This window comes from Mus musculus, chromosome 5, assembly GCF_000001635.26.
Source record: "Mus musculus strain C57BL/6J chromosome 5, GRCm38.p6 C57BL/6J".
NCBI lineage: Eukaryota > Metazoa > Chordata > Mammalia > Rodentia > Muridae > Mus > Mus musculus.
In genome coordinates this window covers 86,071,303-86,087,027 of record NC_000071.6, presented here as the reverse complement: position 1 = coordinate 86,087,027, position 15,725 = coordinate 86,071,303, and the positions used below count along the sequence as shown (strand labels likewise).

Genomic DNA, 15,725 nt, shown 5'->3' with positions numbered 1-15,725 from the left:
TGGAAGGGGATTTCCTCTGTGGTAAGAGTTAGTTCAAATGCACACAACGTTGATCATGACATAAGAGAGGAAGTGTGGCAGGGCTCACAATTGGTCCCCAAGATATTTAGCATCCCTGCTGGCAACACGTTCAGGTAGGTAGTGCTACCTGGTAACTAGCAATTAGTCTTAACTGAATGAATAAACGAGTCAACTATGCACTTACTCAGGCAGTGGGTTCAGTACATCCGCATAGTCTTGTACTGGCTCCTTCTCTTTCTCCGGAGGCATAAGAGGCAGCTGATCTGTCTCAATCCTTCTTTTCTTTTCTCTCTCTAAGACTTCGTGCAGTCTAATCACTTGCCCAGGTAGAAGTGACACATGCTGAGGAACTGTCAACTGAAACCAGTTAAAACAGTAGGCAAACTAAAGCTGCAACCAAATAGCATACTGGCTTTAGTATAGAGGACCTTGTTGGCCACAAGGAGTTGTAGTGACTTAGTATCCATTCTCAAAGACAAATGGACAGAACAATAAGAAGATTCCAGTCTAACTTGGGCATTACAGTACTGCCCCTATATCAACTAGAACCTGCACAGAGGTTTGCTTGGTTGTTTGCAGAACTGGTTGGTTGATGAGCTGGTTGGTGGGCTGATTGTTTGGTGGACTGGTTGGTTGGTTAACTGGTTGGTTGGTTGGTTTATTTAGGTTATTTTGTTTTGTTTTGTATGTTTTCTTTCCATACCGTCCCTCTATGTGGTCCTGGCTGTCCTAGAACTCACTCTGTACATCAGATCAGTAATCAAACTCACAGAGATTGACCAGGTGCTGGGATTAAAGGTGTGTTACCAACATGCCTAGCTGAGATCATAGTTGATCTGGTCTTAGGTAAAAGTAAACATACTTTTTACTGTGAGCTAAGTAGCAACCAATCTCTCAATTTTTTTCTTTCTTCCTTCCTTCCTTCCTTCCTTCCTTCCTTCCTTCCTTTCTTTCTTTCTTTCTTTCTTTCTTTCTTTCTTTCTCTCTTTCTCCCTTTTAATTTTTTTGGTTTTTCAAGACAGGGTCTCTCTGTGTAGCCCTGGCTGTTCTGCTCTGTAGACCAGGTATTTGCCACCAACACACAGCTAATCTCTCATTTCTCATTCTAAACTCACATACCTTTGTAATGCCCAAGAAGTTTAGTATCGCCAGGAGATACCTTATTTTCCTACAAGTTAACTTGGAAAAGCCCCACATTATTCTGAGAACGTGGGTTTGAGGTGAGCAGGTTTACACTGCTGGGGGTTCACTCCATTTCTAGCCATCCATTCATATTTAAACATGTTGATATTGCTCTTCATGTTAGTTTCGTTGTTCTCTAGAAATGTGTTTTGAATTCCATTATCCATGTAGAAATGTGTTTTGAATTCCATTATCCATGTAAAGTCTTGTGAATTGCATTCACATCTCAAAATTTAGTTGGGAACAACCTGTGCTTTCTGGGGAAGTATGATACAACAGTTTTCTACCTGTGACCTTAGCTAGCTAGTCAGTATTTGCGGACAGCCATGTCTGGTTTATAATTTGGCCACCAGAGGAGAATGAACATTCATCAGGTAACATTCAAGAGAATCCATGTGAGTAGAAAACTTCACTTTCAATTTTCAATTTAGCTAACCCCCCCCCTCTCTCTCTCGTGTGTGTGTGTGTGTGTGTGTGTGTGTGTTGTCTAGTCCCATGCTCTTGGGACTCAGGAATGAGGAATGTCAAATAAAGCAACGGGGCAGCTCGTGCTCCTTGGGCTCCTCTGCTAAAGGCCTAAGAATGTTAGGGTAGTTGCTTCCCTTGATACTGCCTTTTCTAGCAGTGTGGTTTTGATTGAGTCACCCGAACATGTCCTACTAAATTGCTCTCAGACGCAAGTCTAGTTCCTCATTATGCTCCCCTGGAGCAATAGTCAGAATAGTGGAACATTTTAACAAATGATGTATTCACACGCAGCAAGTTGATGCTCTGCCCTAAATATGTATCAAGCAGAAAATCATAGACGAAGTAGATCTCCCTCAGCCCTTGCTCACCAATATTATTTCAGAACAGTTATCACAAGGTGAAGTGGGCTGTGTTTAGTAAAATTATTATTATTATTATTATTAATTATTATTATTTTCAAGACAGGGTTTCTCTGTGTAGCTCTGGCTGTCCTAGAACTCACTCTGTAGTCCAGTCTGGCCTCGAACTCAGAAATCCGCCTGCCTTTGCCCTCTCAAGTGCTGGGATTAAAGGCATGTGGCACCACTGCCCAGACTAACATTTGCATTCTTGACCCACCAGATACAATGAGATAAAAAATTATGACTTTCAGAAATAAAAGCATGGATTTCTATCTGCCTTTTCTAGTTTCTACATCCCAGCCACTTTAATGTACACAGCGGCAGTAGGTGTTAGCAACTATTTTACAACTAGATGATGAATCAGCAGACATTAATGATCTTCTGCTGGACGTGGTGACTCACAGTGGAAATCTTATCACCTGGGAGGTCGAGACAGGAGAATCATAAGTTTGTGACCACCATGGGCTATTGACACCTTGTCTCAGCAAAAGAAGCAGATGGCCCCCTTACCTCTGTTACTGTAAGAATGAAGCCCCTCCATTCTTCTCCACTTTCTGTGTTTTCTGTCTAGAGATGAAAACAAACATAAAGCAGAAAATACATAATTAACGGATGATCTGTACTAACTTTGAATAACAAGAATTTCACAGGATTATTTGCTGACAAAGTGGGTTCGCCATCAAAGGCTAGCAAGATCTCGAGGCAGAGAGGTGGTTCTGTGGGTAAATCATTTGCCACATGAGTGTGAAGGCCACAGTTTGAACCTCTGGAACCAAATAAAATGCCAGGTACACGTGGCAGCTTAACTGTCATCCATGCACCTAGGAGGTGAAGACAGAGGATCTCTAGGGCAAGCTGGCTGGCTACATGGGTCAAATTGGGAAGCCATGAGGTCCATGCGAAAGGTGTTGCCTCTATGTATAAGACGGAAGGTGAATAAGAAAAAAAATCTACACATAAGCACACTCATGCAACTGCACCTACACATTCCTGAACACCCATCCACATCCAAATATCCATGCATACGTGCACATGTATCACACACACATACATGCAAAGAGAGAAAAAAACCTAGCAAGATTGGTAAAAAAACGCATATTCTTCTTTCTGTTCAGGAACTTTGTTAAATAAGATCATTTGAAAATTTTGAACTGTATACAATCAGCTGCAAGGAGAAATACTACACTTTCCTTTTTTGCTTAGAATTAATATATTTATTATGAAATATTTCAGTCCCGTTTTTCCTTTATAGGCAAGCAAAAATATAAACATCTGGGAGTGGGGTTGCTTGGTGAATAAAGCACTTGTCGCACAAGTGCCAAGACCTGAATTCAAGCCTCAAAAAAGTCACAGAGTTGGGCACATTGAGACATATAATTCTAGTGTGCCTCTGGCAAAATGGGAGGTAGTGAGAGGAGAAAGTTTGGAAGCCACTTCCAGCTACCTAGCACTCTTAGAGTCAAACAACTGACTGTAACCTAGAGTGCATCTAGCTATGTATTCCACAGGTATTACCTGCTTAATCATGTTGAAGAAAGGTAGGTGGCCATTGTTTGCTAGGTTTCTGCACTGAGGTCCTGAATAATCCTCACAAGAAATAAAAATGGAGCCATCTGTGCTAGTGTTCCACATCACTAAGCCAAAAGAAGATGTTATCTTGCCTTCTTAAGAAATCAGAAAAAGGGGCTGGTGAGATGGCTCAGTGGGTAAGAGCACCCGACTGCTCTTCCGAAGGTTAGGAGTTCAAATCCCAGCAACCACATGGTGGCTCACAACCATCTGTAATGAGATCTGACTCCCTCTTCTGGAGTGTCTGAGGACAGCTACAGTGTACTTACATATAATAAATAAATAAATAAAAAAAAAAAAAAAAAAAAAAGAAATCAGAAAAAAAAAAAACCATAACAACCACATTTCCCATACAGAACAACTTCAATTTGTTCCCTCTGTGTCCAAGAAAAGTAGCCTGAAGTAACCTAATGACAATTATTTTTCTATTATTTGTCTTCTTATTTTTGTCTACCAAGAACATCTGGTTCTTTAGTAGTCTATAAAACTAATTAAGATCTTTATATGATGTAACTTTATCCTCTGACAATCTTCAAGGTAGCTTAGTAAGAGGTTTTTTATTATCCTTTTTTTGTATCTGTTCAATTAAAAGATATGTATTGTTAAGTGTAGATCTTGGGAGCAAAACAAAAATCCTCGTTCTTGAAATATAGCAAGGAAGAATAAATAGTCGATGTAATAGTAATTTTGATTTAGTTGGAAAGAAACAAATAGGAAAAATAAAATATAGAGCAGAGAAGACAAACTGATAATGTAATGAAAGGGAGGGTCTTAGTCACTGTTCTACTGCTATGAAGAGACACCATGACTAAGGCAACTCTTACAAAGGAAAGCATTTGACTGGGGGGGGGCTCGCTTACAGGATTAGAAGGTTAGTCCATGGTCATCATGGCAGGCAAACAGGCCTGGTGCTGGAGCAGGAGTTGAGAGCCTCACACCCTGATCCACAAGCAACAGGCACAGATAGCAAGAAAGGCACAGGTACTGGCCCTGGTGTGGGCTTTCGAAACTTCCAAGCCCACCCTCAATGATGCACAGGGCCACACCTCCTTATCCTTCTAATCTTTCTCAAATATTTCTCCAACTGGGGACCAGGCTTTCAAACCTAAGGAGCCCAAGGGGTCATTCTCATAGAGACCACAACAGCAGGCTAGGTGGACCAGGATACAGTTTTGATGAAGTGGACCACGGAGGGTACCTTATATTTGAGCAAAGACTTATTTCTAATTCAAGAAACAAATGAGCAAAGAGGTTGACTGACTTGCCTGTGATACACGACTTCTGCATAGAGTTGCAAAGTTTGACCTCTACAGCTCTCCAAGTCAGCCAGCAACTTCCTAGGAATGTCTCTAATATTATTATCTTTACCAATTCCAAGCTGTTCTCTGTGTTATGACTGTTGTTGTTGGGGGATTTTTCTTAGCTCACTATGCTAATTCAAGGACAACCTTGAAAAACACCAGGTAGGATCCTTGACTTTTTCAGAGGATAGAAGTCTAAGGTTTCCTTGTGCTTATAGACTAAACAAGTGCATGTGTTCTTCTAAACTGTAACTCAGAACAGTAAAGCCTATGGCAAAAAAATGATAGCAAAGTGTTAAGACTCAGCCCCTCTTGTAATTCTTCTTCATTCCAGCTATGGGATGTGTACTGGCTAGTTTTGTGTCAACTTGACACAGCTGGAGTTATCACAGAGAAAGGAACTTCAGTTGAGGAAATGCCTCCATGAGATCCAACTGTAAGGCATTTTCTCAATTAGTGACCAAGGGGGAAAGGCCCCTTGTGGGTGGTGCCATCTCTGGGCTGGTAGTCTTATTTCTATAAGAGAGCAGGCTGAGCAAGCCAGGGGAAGCAAGCCAGTAAAGAACATCCCTCCATGGCCTCTGCATCAGCTCCTGCTTCCTGACCTGCCTGAGTTCCAGTCCTGACTTCCTTCAGTGATTAACAGCAATGTGGATGTGTAAGCTGAATAAACCCTTTCCTCCCCAACTGCTTCTTGATCATGATGTTTGTGCAGGAATAGAAACCCTAACTAAAACAGGATGTTAGAAGGTAAAAGCGATATACAAACTTTGCTCTCTATGAGTTGCTATTTCTCCTCGCTCACCTTCACATGCACTTCTTCTTTGGGCAAAACAAGAGTGAATTTTGCACAATTCTTTTCAGTTGAATGTTGGCCAGTAAGGCACACGAGGTCTATTATATCTAACTTGCCAACATACTGCAAAAATAAAGGAAAATATTGTTAAATTACTTCCTGTGTAAGATACATTTGTTCTAACATGAAAGAAAAATCATAGTTTTTAAGTGTATTTGCATAATAACCTGGTTTATCCCATGCCAGAAAGTATGTAAAAACGCATTTTGGGGTGGTGTACTGACTTTGACCCATACAAATTTGCAAAAGTCATATTAAATAATTGAGAACTTTGCAGTTGGTTATCATAGCTATTATTAAAAATTAATTATACTAACATACCAGTAAATGAAAAATTTTATTAACATAAAATGTATAATAAGGTTGAAATTCAAATTTCATTATTTTCTAATTCTATTGCAGTAGTTCACTGTCTATAATGTCCACAACATTTCCATCCTTGTTCTCTGTGGCATTAATACTGTGCATCAGTGCTGCTGTGTATCTCGTCACATGCCGTGCTCAGTACAGGCCCAGTGAAAGGTTGAATCAATTGCAGCAGGGATGTTCATACTCTGGCAACTGCTAGGCCACTTACAAATGACTGCAATGTATTAGCGTGTTGCTTGTCCCACAGGCAACCCTCCTTCTAATAAATGCTCTGGCTATGTCTATATCAATCTCTATGAATTCTGCTGTAACAAACAGAGACTGATACACCAATTACAGAAAAGGAGTCGAAGCTTCTGTTTTTAACTGTAGGTTGAAAAGAGCCTGAAATGTCATCTGTCCAACCCAGCTGATTGGATCCGTTCTCCATGCTGACCTCAAGCCTCGTTGAACATCTGTAATAACACTGAAGTCACATTGCGGACGCAGCCCTACTAAGTGTTCTGTGCTTTGAGCCAAAGTTTCCCTCTAGCTACTTCTCATCTACTGGTCCTGACTTCTTTTCTCTGGAATAACACTAAACAAATTCAATGACCTTTCCACATGACACCCTCTAAGCCCTTTAGACATGTAAAACCAGCTTTATATTGTTCCCTTCTGTAGACCACACAAATAGACCAGCTCTCAGCTGGTCTATTCTGGTGTTTCTTCTGAGACTATCACCCAGAAAACTTCCCCAAGTGTTTTTCATCCTCTTTAACAACATTGGTAGGTGGACAACTGTAGAGCCTTTTGCTGTGACCTCTTTGTGGCACTGTGCCTAAAAATACAGGCTCTAAGGCCATACCTGGATCACACCCCCTTTTACTAGTGATATCATCTTGTACAATTTCTTTCATGTATATGTATAAAAAATGTTTTCAGAGGAAAATGTGTATTCAGTTCTTCACTAACACAAATTATGCAAGTCTGTTCCACACATTTTGCGCCTTTGGGGAAATCATAAGGGTTAGCACATCTAGAATACGATGGCGAAGACTTGTCCTTGGAAAACCCACCTTGGTGATGATGGTATCAACCCTGCCAGGTATGTATGAGCCTCTACAATTTCTTAATCCTTAAATTTGACAGTTTTCATTTGTAAATAGGGGTTAAGTAGTTATTAATACCACCAAGTGAGAATAAGACCACTACCACAATTTCTTAGCCAAATTTGACGCAAACTTTATTAAATACTGACCAGGTCCATGCCCAGATTCCAGTGTATGATGCAGAATTACATCAGCCAGGAACTTATAAAGGCAAAACTTGCAAGACTACACACTTCCTGCGTTTGTCCAATCATCCTAGAGTTCTTTCTACATCCTAGCGTACATCCTAACATACATCCTGTGCAGTTGGGGCAAGCAAACTGGTTAACAGAAGTGAATACATACGGCTTATGACTTTTCGTGAAAACAGCCCTCAACATTGCAGGAAGTTATTTGCCTTTGGGTAAGTGAGACTTACAGGTTAGAGGTATTTTGTCTTAAAGATCTCTTAAGCGCAGTCATTTAAACTTAAAATATAACTTAGGATGTCTAATGGCTCAGAGCCTCCTGAGGGTGGAAGGAGATTGTATGAGCTGGGCTGGGGCTTTTTAATGTCATGATTAAGGGACCTCCTTTCACAGACCTGCCATTTCTGACTGCAACTTCATCTAGGAATTAGCCATCCCACAGTGCCTCGTGGTGTGCATGCTTGCAATCTTAGCACCCAGGAGACTAAGGCAGGAAGATGGTTTAGTGCCCTATGTAGCTGTTCCTTCAATCAAATGTCATGTTTACCCCTTAAGTATGAGCTCTCCCACTCTTTCCCCTCCTGCCTCATGTGGTAATATGGCATTATTTTTAGCCTGAGAGCTAAGTGTGTGACTTCTCTATATTCTGCCCACTGCTTTACATATTTCTAGTGACGTTCTTCAAATTGCCCAATTTGAGATGTCATCTGTTTTCTAATCTGCCCCTTTATATGAAATGACTCATAGAGAGGTTGGGTAATTATTTCAATATCCCAGTTACCAATAGCAGGGCTAGCACTGAAAAACTAGGCAATCTTTCTGGACATACCAGGTTCCTAATCACCAAGTTGTACTTCCCTTGAAATGCTCTGAGTGAAGCTGGTTACTGTGAATCACACAAGGTTTTGGCCAGGATCTTTGTTTTCTTGACATCACTGGACAGTTGCAGTACACTATTTAAAACAATCTTACTCTTTAAATGATTAATTAAATTATCACTTCCTTCTCTTCCTCCTTCCCCTCCTCCACCTCCTCCTCCTCCTCCTCCTCCTCCTCCTCCTCCTCCTCCTCCTCCTCCTCCTCCTCTGCCTCCTTTAGCTCTTAGAAGTCTACTTCTAGAGGGTATGTTTTTGTCTGGGAAAATTAAATTGTAGCATCGTATGTTATGATGCTATGGGAATCATCTCATTCCTTTCAGATTACAATCGCATGCCATAACATAGTAGTATTCCAGTTACAAGAAATGGAAGCTAACACTTTGCATTAAGCGGGTGATAGCGAGGAGGTATCTAAGATTTCTACTTCTGAAGTAATTCTTTATTATCTAGGCCAGGAAGAAATAACAAAAAGTTAAAAAACATGAACGAATACCCTCTGAGTTGTCCAAGGACTTGATAGGCCCCTCAGATTTACATGTGTGAATACCTTCATTTGGGGATGAGAGGAAAAGGGGATAATGAGTTTATATGCCAAGGGCCTACTGAAAGGCTGAACTATGTGGCCACATCAGGCTCTACTTACGATTGTGCTTTTTTTGTCAGTGTAAAAGAACAGCGTGGTCCCTCTCAGCTCCGTCCAATAGTGTTTGTACTCCTGGGAAAAGAAAGAAACACCACTTCACAAAGGCATAGTCAACCTTTTTCACTTTCTGTTTTATCTTTTGCAATTGTATGATACAAATTTATTCTTTATCTTTCACATTTTGCCTAAACATTATCTATTTTATTTGTATATGTGTGTGCTCCTGTGTAACCAAGGAGGCCAGAAGAGTTGAATCACTGGGAACTGGAATTACAAGAGATTGTGAGTTGCCTGATGTGGGTGCTGGAAAGTGCTCTTAATCACTGAGCCATTTACACACACACACACACACACACACACACACACACACACACACACACACCACACACACACACACACACACACACACACACACACACATACCACACACCACCCACCCACACCCACACACACACACACACACACACACACACACACACACCTCTTTTCTTCCTCCCTCCCTCCCTTCCTTCCCTCCTTCCCTCCCTCCCTCCCTCCTTCCCTCCCTCCCTCCCTCCCTCCCTCCCTCCCTCCCTCCCTCCCTCCCTTCCTTCCTCTCTTTCTTTCTTTTCCTGTTCTTTTTTAAATTTTGGAGACAGTATCTTAATAAATAGCCCTGGTTGGCCTGAAACTGGCTGTGTAGATCATGTTGGTCTTGAACTCACAGCGATCTTCCTGCCTCTGCTCCCCAAGTGCTGGGATTAATGGTGCATACCAGTACACCTTGTTATTCATTGAATTTTCCCATAATTTTTTAAATTGCCATACATGTAATCAGTATATGACATTCTTAAATGAAGTTTTAATGGCTTTACTTTGCAGTTAATTAGAAAAATTGATAAATTTATTTTATATGTATGAGCATTTTTCCTGCATGTATTTTATCAGCAACACATGTGTGTCTGTTTTCCCTGGAAATCAGAAGAGGTCATTGAATCCCCTAGAACTGGCATTAAAGACAGTTGTGAGACACTATAGAGGTGCTGAGAACTGAACCAGGTCCTCTGGCAAAGCAACCAATGCTCTTAACCACTGAACCACTTTTTTAGCCCTGCTAATTCTTGGGTAAATCCTTTTCAAACTTATCTTAGTATGATGTTTAACTTATTCTTAATTAGATCATTTCTGGAACTCTTCTTGTTAATTTTAAACTATTTATTCAACGTTAGTGGAAGCTTGCGTGAGTGAGAGGGCCAGATCAGAGATCGTATATATCTGCTCTCTATTGGAGATGAAAGGACTGAGCAAATATGTAAAGTTAACATACTTAGCAGAGGACATCTTGCTTAGATTGGGTTCCTTAAAAAGTATTTATTACTGACATAGATTAAGGGGATAAATAAATTGATGATAAAAATAATTTAATAGTTGAAGTTTAAAGAACATATTTCATTCATTAAGTAAATGTTTAACTAATAATAGGATCACATTTCCATGAGTTCTTTACAAATAATGTTCTAAATTTAAACATTTTAAAAATAACCTAGTTAGACAGACTCTCATTTCACTTGACTCAAGCTTCATTTATTATTATTATTATTATTATTATTATTATCATTATTATTATGAGACAGGGTCTCACTAGGTAGCTCTGGCTCTTCTAGAGCTCACTATATAAACCAGGCTTCAGGCTAGGCTTGAACTCACAGAGTTCTACCTGTCCGCGTGTCCTGTCCTGTCTGCTGGGATTAAAAGTGTGTATCTTTACATCCTGCCCAGGCTTCATTCACACACTTTATAAACATCAACAGAAATGGACTGGGAGATGTACAGTGATTATGAATGCTTTTTGACTGGGTGGTGGTGACAGCCAAGGTGGTGATGCATGCCTTTAATCCCAGTGCTCAGGAGGCAGAGGTAGATGTCTGAGTTCAAGGCCAGTTTGTGCCTCAGAGCAAGTTCCAGGACAGTCAGAGCTACACAAAGAAACCTTGCCTTGAAAATAAAAACCAACAACAACAGCGATCAAAAGCAGAAGGAAGGAAGGGAGGGAGGGAGGGAGGGAGGGAGGGAGGGAGGAAGGTTGTAAGGAAGGATGCAAACAAGCAAACAAGAAGCAAGCCAGCTTGCTGTTCTTCCAGAAGTCATGATCCAGTTCCCAACATCCATAATGGACATACCTCCCCGCCCATATACATAATTAAAAGTAAATCTCAAAAACAGAACACTTAAACATTTTCTAAAAGAGAGTGAAGCCCAATGTGTAAGCATACTTGTGTCATTTTTAGTGTGTATGTTTGTGTGTGTGTGCGCGCACACACACACGCGTGCACACGTGCCTAATGAGTTTATATTCACTATGTGTGTGCAGGAGCCCACAGTGGCAAGAAGTGGGTCTGATCCCCTGGATCGGGAGTTAAAGGTGGTTGTGAGCAACCATGTAGGCCCTTCACAGTATTGACAGGTATTTTGTATTTTTCAGTATCCATATCACAGAGAAGAGAAGTAGAGAATCCAGATGGTTACTATTGCTTTCTATAGTTACAGATGGTTATGAGCCACCAGGTGGGGGCTGGACATTGACCCTGGATTTTTTGGAAGCACAGCCAGTGCCATCTCCCCATTCCCTGGAATGCTTTTTTTTTTTTCTAACGAAGTGATTTATATTCTCATCTGAGTGAGATGGCAAAGATGGAGTCCTGTTTTGGTTGCTGCCCTCACATCCCTCTTAATCTAAGAATTATATGAAAATTCTAGGGGGCTTTGAGGCTCTTGCTGGCAGTATTTTTGGCACTCACAATAATAATGTTTCAGCCCCAGGAAATTAAGCTTTATTCCCTCAGAGAAAAGTCTGCTGAGTAACTTCTCTAATCACTGGCTGCCTTAGGCAGCAGGCCCTGTACATAACTGGATCCACCCCCCCCCCCCCCCCGTAAGCAGCTCTAAGCACTGACTACCAATGGCTGCCTGCCTCAGTTTACCCACCATATGGATGCCAAAGCTGATTATTGGCATTCTGGCTCTAAAAGATGCATATATTCAATAAATTACATAGAATATTAGTCCAGAGGTGCATATGTTCACATTCTCACCGTAGAGAGCTATGTTCAAAATGTTTTCCTGGAAGAGATATGCTATTTTAAACTGTGGAGTTTGTGTTTCAGGAAATGCAAGGGAACACAAAAGCCTTCATAAATGTGAGGGCCATCAGAGAGTGATATTTTGTTACATTATGGTGATCACAAAGGCAAAGAGGACATATTACACTTTTTAACAGTGTAACAGTGTAAGCCATGCACATCACAGATGGAAAGAACAAGGCACTATTGCCCAAACCTTCTTGTATTTAAAGTTTCAGGAAAGTTTGCTTTTTTTTAAACCCCAATTTATAGAATGTATGATGTATTTTGTATTTGATTGTGTTTAAATTATTGAATACATCTTCTTGGTGAACCTAAATTCCTAATGCTGCAGTTCAAATGAAACTTCCCAAATCTTTCCCTTCAAAGATACTTTTCATAGATTATTGGCCTGAAATTCAGAGTCCTTCTAGAAGTGCATTAAAATCATCATATATTGTGTATTTCCCTGGCATTGGAACATTGTAACTTCTTTTTAAATGACCTGGAAAGGGCTGCAGAGATGGCTCTTCCAGAGGTCCTGAGTTCATTTGGTGACTCACAACCATCTGTAATGGGATCTGATGCCTTCTTCTGTTGTGTCTGAAGACAGCCATATGACAGTACACTGAGACAGTGTACTCATATACATAAGATAAATAAATAAATCTTTTAAAACAATGATCTTGAAAAACAAACAAACAAACAAACAAACAAACCCCCAAAACAAAAAGCCTTGTAACAAGAGCCTCTTGACCTGTAATCTCTGAGCATATTGTCCTTGAGCCACATTTTCTCCAGCTCAGTCTTCTGAATTCTTTTCAGCAGGAGCTCAGCATCCTGCCTAGCCTCCTATCCTCCTGTATCCCATCGCACAACAGATCCTTGGTGATAGCTCTCGCAGCTCACCTTGCTCTCAATGCACCCTGGAATTGGCTGCCAATTGTATAGAAACTCCACTTATTTCCCTTAGCGTTTTTCTCATTGCTTCTCTATTTAAATCTTTGAGCCCTGTGGTGTTCCTTTGAGCAATTTTACTTGTAGACCTCAACCTGACTTTAGGACACTAGCAAACATCTATGTAAACCAGAAGAAAATGACTCTGAAGTGCGAATGAAGCCTGTAGTTACGGTTTTCATCTTTCCAGCCACCCTTTATGTTGTCATTGTCACCCTCTGGTTCCTCTTTGATTGACACATGAGAGAAAGAAACTTGGAAATAAATTCAAATGGGAAAAGAAACTGGCTTTCTCATATACACGCGTTTCACCATTATTTACATTACCTCGGTCGGGCTGAACTCAGGACCTAATGCCTCTTCGAGAATGTGTTACCTTTAGCTATATATCCCTAATCCTCATAATTCATCCTATTTTAAAACATGCTTTCTAAGCAAAACCAGAAGAGGAGTTAGATAAAAAGAGCAAAGTCATAACTCCCACCGAGCTAAGCCTCTTTTAACGTTTGTTGAGTGCAACGTGTAAGATCAATGTTGCTTGAAACACAACTTGATTCAGCACTGCATTTGCTTATCCCAGACATAATGAAGAGTACAACATAAATAATAATATATTACATCACAGCAAGTAGTATCCTTTGGCTACTTTTTTTTTTTAACAGTTGAATAAACTGAGTTCAGGGGGTGGAAGAATTTTCCTAAGGTCATGAGTTGTATGTAGAAGAACTATCAAGTGAAGACATGGTTTACTGGTATTCTAAAATTGTGGATTTTTTTTTTTTCCTGCTAAGCGTGCCACCACATGGGATTTTTTTTTCTCCTGCTAAGCGTGCCACCACATGGCTTCTTTAAACAGCTGAAGGATCTTGGTAATAGACCCAGTTACTATAAACACTTTGGGAAGAGAATCAGAGAAAGACCAAATCTAAATTACCACCTAGAAATTTACTTCTAGGTGTTGCACACTTCTGGTGAAGTAAAAACCTTGTAGACCTGTGAAGACTCAATAACAGCAGCAGCAACAACAACAACATTTGAATATAGTTTGCCAATTTACTATTTTAAATTTGCAAATTTAACAGCCACGGCAAGAGTCACAATCTGACTTTCAAATGGCAAATGAGCTTACAAGTAGAGTATTTTCACATTTAGAACTTTTCCATGACTGTTATCGACTCCTCTGAACCTTGCCTTATCATTTTCATTGAACACCCACTGCTACTTCTGAAAACATTTAAAACCTTGCTAACTTCAGTCAATATGAAAATGCCATACCTACACTAGTGGCTTCTTTACTTCTTTAGTAACATAATTTCATAATTTCGTACTTCCTTAATCAATTTTATGTTGTCCACAATTACAACTTTAAAGGCAAATACACTTTTATAACTGTAGTTTAAGATTTTACATAAAAAGTATGTGAAATACTTCATGAGTTTTCTTAGAGCAAATGTACTTTTGAAAAAAAAAAACCCTAATGTGTTCACTAGTTACAATAACACCTTAAATATTCTTTTAAAATAAGCATTGTGAACAGTATTTTCAGATTGTGTAATGAAACAATATTAAGTCAATATCAAATTTTCACAATCTTATGGAAGTTTATCATTTCTTACAACGTGGTCATTATAAGGCTCATTGTAACCAGAGTAGAAGTAGGTTGTTATCTCTCATTAAATCCCCTCAACATCATGCGGTTCCTCACCACCGAAGCATAGCAGTCAGCTATGCTTATAAAACATATAAAACTCTCATCTTTAAAGCCAAAATCTTCTGGGATGCTTAAAAGACTCTTTTGGAAATTTCACTGCATTTTTAGATTATGGCTAAATATTAGAAACCTTACAATACATATGTGTGTGTGTGTGTGTGTGTGTGTGTGTGTGTAAAGCTGTGCATTAATTCAAAGTGAGAATCATTCTTCTAACTCAAGGAAGACAGTATAACCCAAACAGAAACGAGGAGGCTTCATCGCATCGTGTTGCCATGACATAAGTTTTATGATAAGTGCCAATGTTCAGGGTTACAATTATTGTCTACACACTTACCTGGTGATCAGACCGTTTGACCAGTAAAAATCCTTCAAAGTACAGGGGCAGAGCAGTGATCTTCAGTCTTTCCTGGAAGATCCTGCGAGGGGCAGGTTTCGGGGGCTTTTTCGCCATCATAGCCTTTGCTTTGGAGTTTGGCTTGCTTTCAGTTCTATCCAGCCTCAAAAAAACCGAAATCTCCGTAGTGTTGAGAGGAGAGGCAACTGTTCAAAGAGGAAGTCTCAACTCGCTTTTTAACCACCAACCCTTCCACCAACAGCACACACACACACACACACACACACACACACACACACACACACACACTTTCCCTCCTTCAGTTATTGTGAAGTAAAAAAGATCAGGCACAGACCAACTTTTAAAAGGCGTCTGCTGTGTAAACTTCATGTGCTTAGGTTGATGGTAACAAAATAAACAGCAGATTACCATCTCCTAATGATGAAAGGAGCAGGTGCGAGACTTTTGGAGCAACACCAACGACACACTTAGCTTTTCCAGCTTTCATTTTTGTTGATTGTTCTCTGCCTTTATTTCGAAGATATGTGACTTAAATAAACTGTATCCATTAAAAAAATTCTTCATTGAATATTTTTGTATTGATCCTATTGGCTATATATCCAATAGTGTTTTTTTTTTTTTTTTATTGAAAATA

General features: G+C 39.9%; 1 protein-coding gene and 1 non-coding gene across 5 annotated transcripts in view; both read right to left on the bottom strand.

Moving 5' to 3' along the window:
• The window catches only part of Stap1 (signal transducing adaptor family member 1), a 34,542-nt gene extending 19,098 nt beyond the window's left edge, over positions 1–15,444 (bottom strand). The window contains exons 1-5 of one of the 4 annotated variants that reach the window (XR_003955680.1): positions 15,071–15,444; positions 8,968–9,039; positions 5,748–5,861; positions 2,583–2,639; positions 206–2,491 (exon numbers count right to left, since the gene is read on the bottom strand). Coding sequence is in view for 3 of the 4 variants with exons in the window: in XM_006535160.3 (XP_006535223.1) it covers positions 206–378; positions 2,583–2,639; positions 5,748–5,861; positions 8,968–9,039; positions 15,071–15,190 (536 nt within the window). In the remaining variant the exon portion in view is untranslated. The remainder of the gene's footprint in view (positions 1–205; positions 2,492–2,582; positions 2,640–5,747; positions 5,862–8,967; positions 9,040–15,070) is intronic. The other 3 variants (XM_006535160.3, NM_019992.4, NM_001310639.1) reach the window with 3 other exon arrangements.
• Positions 7,093–7,262, bottom strand: Gm24524. The gene has a single exon (XR_003956115.1). It is a non-coding gene; the product is annotated as a U1 spliceosomal RNA (small nuclear RNA).
• Positions 15,445–15,725: the final 281 nt, after the last annotated feature.